At 39.4% G+C, this 1,662-nt stretch overlaps 1 protein-coding gene across 1 annotated transcript; it reads left to right on the forward strand.

Moving 5' to 3' along the window:
* The first annotated feature begins 308 nt into the window (after window positions 1–308).
* On the forward strand, window positions 309–1,292 carry LOC145104178 (uncharacterized). Its single transcript, XM_079041460.1, has one exon. It carries the CDS (start codon window positions 309–311, stop codon window positions 1,290–1,292), a length of 984 nt encoding a protein of 327 aa, XP_078897586.1.
* The last annotated feature ends 370 nt before the right edge of the window (window positions 1,293–1,662 follow it).

Raw genomic sequence — 1,662 nt, forward strand, 5'->3', positions numbered from 1 at the left:
AATACGACTCCGGGATACGGGAGCTTGCTTCAAAATGTCCTATTCCGGACAAATTGATAATTTTACAAAAATTTATGAAGTTTAATTTTTTTTTTTTTATCAAAAAGATGAGTTAGATTACTCGATTTTTAGTGTAATACGACTAATCTCGGTTGTTCTAGTCTTCTAGAAAAACGGCATATATTTAAAAGTTCTTTTTAACACCCACCGGTAATTACTCCACCATATACCGGGAAGTCACACGCCAACAAAGTATTTCTCCGTCGTCTCTGCCGCCACCATCTATCACCGCTGCTATATCCACTGCCATGGCGATTGCGCCGGCGCACACACTAAATCTATGTGGCGTTCTCTCAGAATCGAAGCGTATTGTAAACGCTCACTCACGCCACTTCCTCGCCTTATCAGTCCTCTTTCTCCTCCCTCTGTCCTGCTCCGTCGTCATCTACCCTACCCTCTACCTCTCCAATCCCCGAGATCACTTCGTTTCCAGCGTCGGCGATTACACCTTTAAGTCTCCAGAAACCCTAATTTTCCCTCTCATCTACACCATCGTCATCTATCTTCTCTCAACCTGTGCCCTAGCCACAATTACCCACAGCACATACCATGGTTTCTATGGTAGACCCGTGAATTTTTTCCCATCTCTCAAATCGATAATCTTCTCGTTCTTCCCTCTCGTTTTGATGACAATTGCAGCTAAGTTTTTCCTCTTTCTCATCTCGCTGAGTTTCTTTATGTTCGCTTTTGTAATTGTCAAGTTAGCGGAAAACCTAGGGTTTACAGTCGACTACAATTCGAGTAATTTCCTATGGTTTTGCGCTTTTCTCGCTGGAGCTTTGGGTCTGGTTATGCTTTATTTCCAAGTGATTTGGGGATTGGCTCCTGTGATTGCTGTCACCGAATCGAAATGGGGATTTGAGCCGTTGTGGAGAAGCTCGTATTTGGTGAACGGGATGAAGTCTGTTTCGTTGTCATTGATCCTTGTTTTTGGGGTTTTAATCGGGGTTTGGGTGTGGATGGCTACGAACAGTGTGTTGGGTTTTGCCATTGTTGAAGATTGGAAGAGTTGGGATTTCGTGTTGCAGACGATTATCAGTTCTAGTTTCTTAAGCTTTTTGACAATATTTTTGCTTCACTATACCGCTGCAAATACTGTGTTGTATATGTATTGTAAGGCTTTACATGGTGAATTAGCGATTGAAATTGCTGAGGAGTTTGCTCGTGAGTATATTAGTCTTCCCTTTGATGAAGACAAGATTCCTCATATTGTTACTGTTATCTCAGTTTGATGATTGAGGTTAGTGTGCTCTTTCTCAAAGCTTGTTACAGGGTTATTGTTATGGTTTATGTAATATATTTATTTGATGTCTGTGTATAAAAATCTTTAAATGTTGTATAATTGATATGAGTGTGTGATGAATCTGTCGGATAATCTTTTGATATACCCTAAAAATTTGTCCTCAATATCAAACTATGTTATGGGATTCTTAAAAAACATTATATTAGAATATTTTACGTTCCCAAAAACCGTTAATTTCCAATTCACAAAATTTTGTGGTTTGCAACTAAAATAATAAAGCTGTTTTTACCGAACCATTCTCACATCTTATGGTTCTTAAATCAATCGAGAGGCTTTATTAGAGCGATGGTGGGTTTTAC

Source organism: Lactuca virosa, chromosome 4 (genome assembly GCF_052849685.1).
Source record: "Lactuca virosa cultivar CGN04683 chromosome 4, Lactuca_virosa_CGN04683_v6, whole genome shotgun sequence".
NCBI lineage: Eukaryota > Viridiplantae > Streptophyta > Magnoliopsida > Asterales > Asteraceae > Lactuca > Lactuca virosa.

What these genes read in the sequence shown, in the direction of transcription:
- LOC145104178 (XM_079041460.1), top strand. Translation starts at nt 309, where the DNA reads ATGGCGATTGCGCCGGCGCACACACTAAATCTATGTGGCGTTCTCTCA.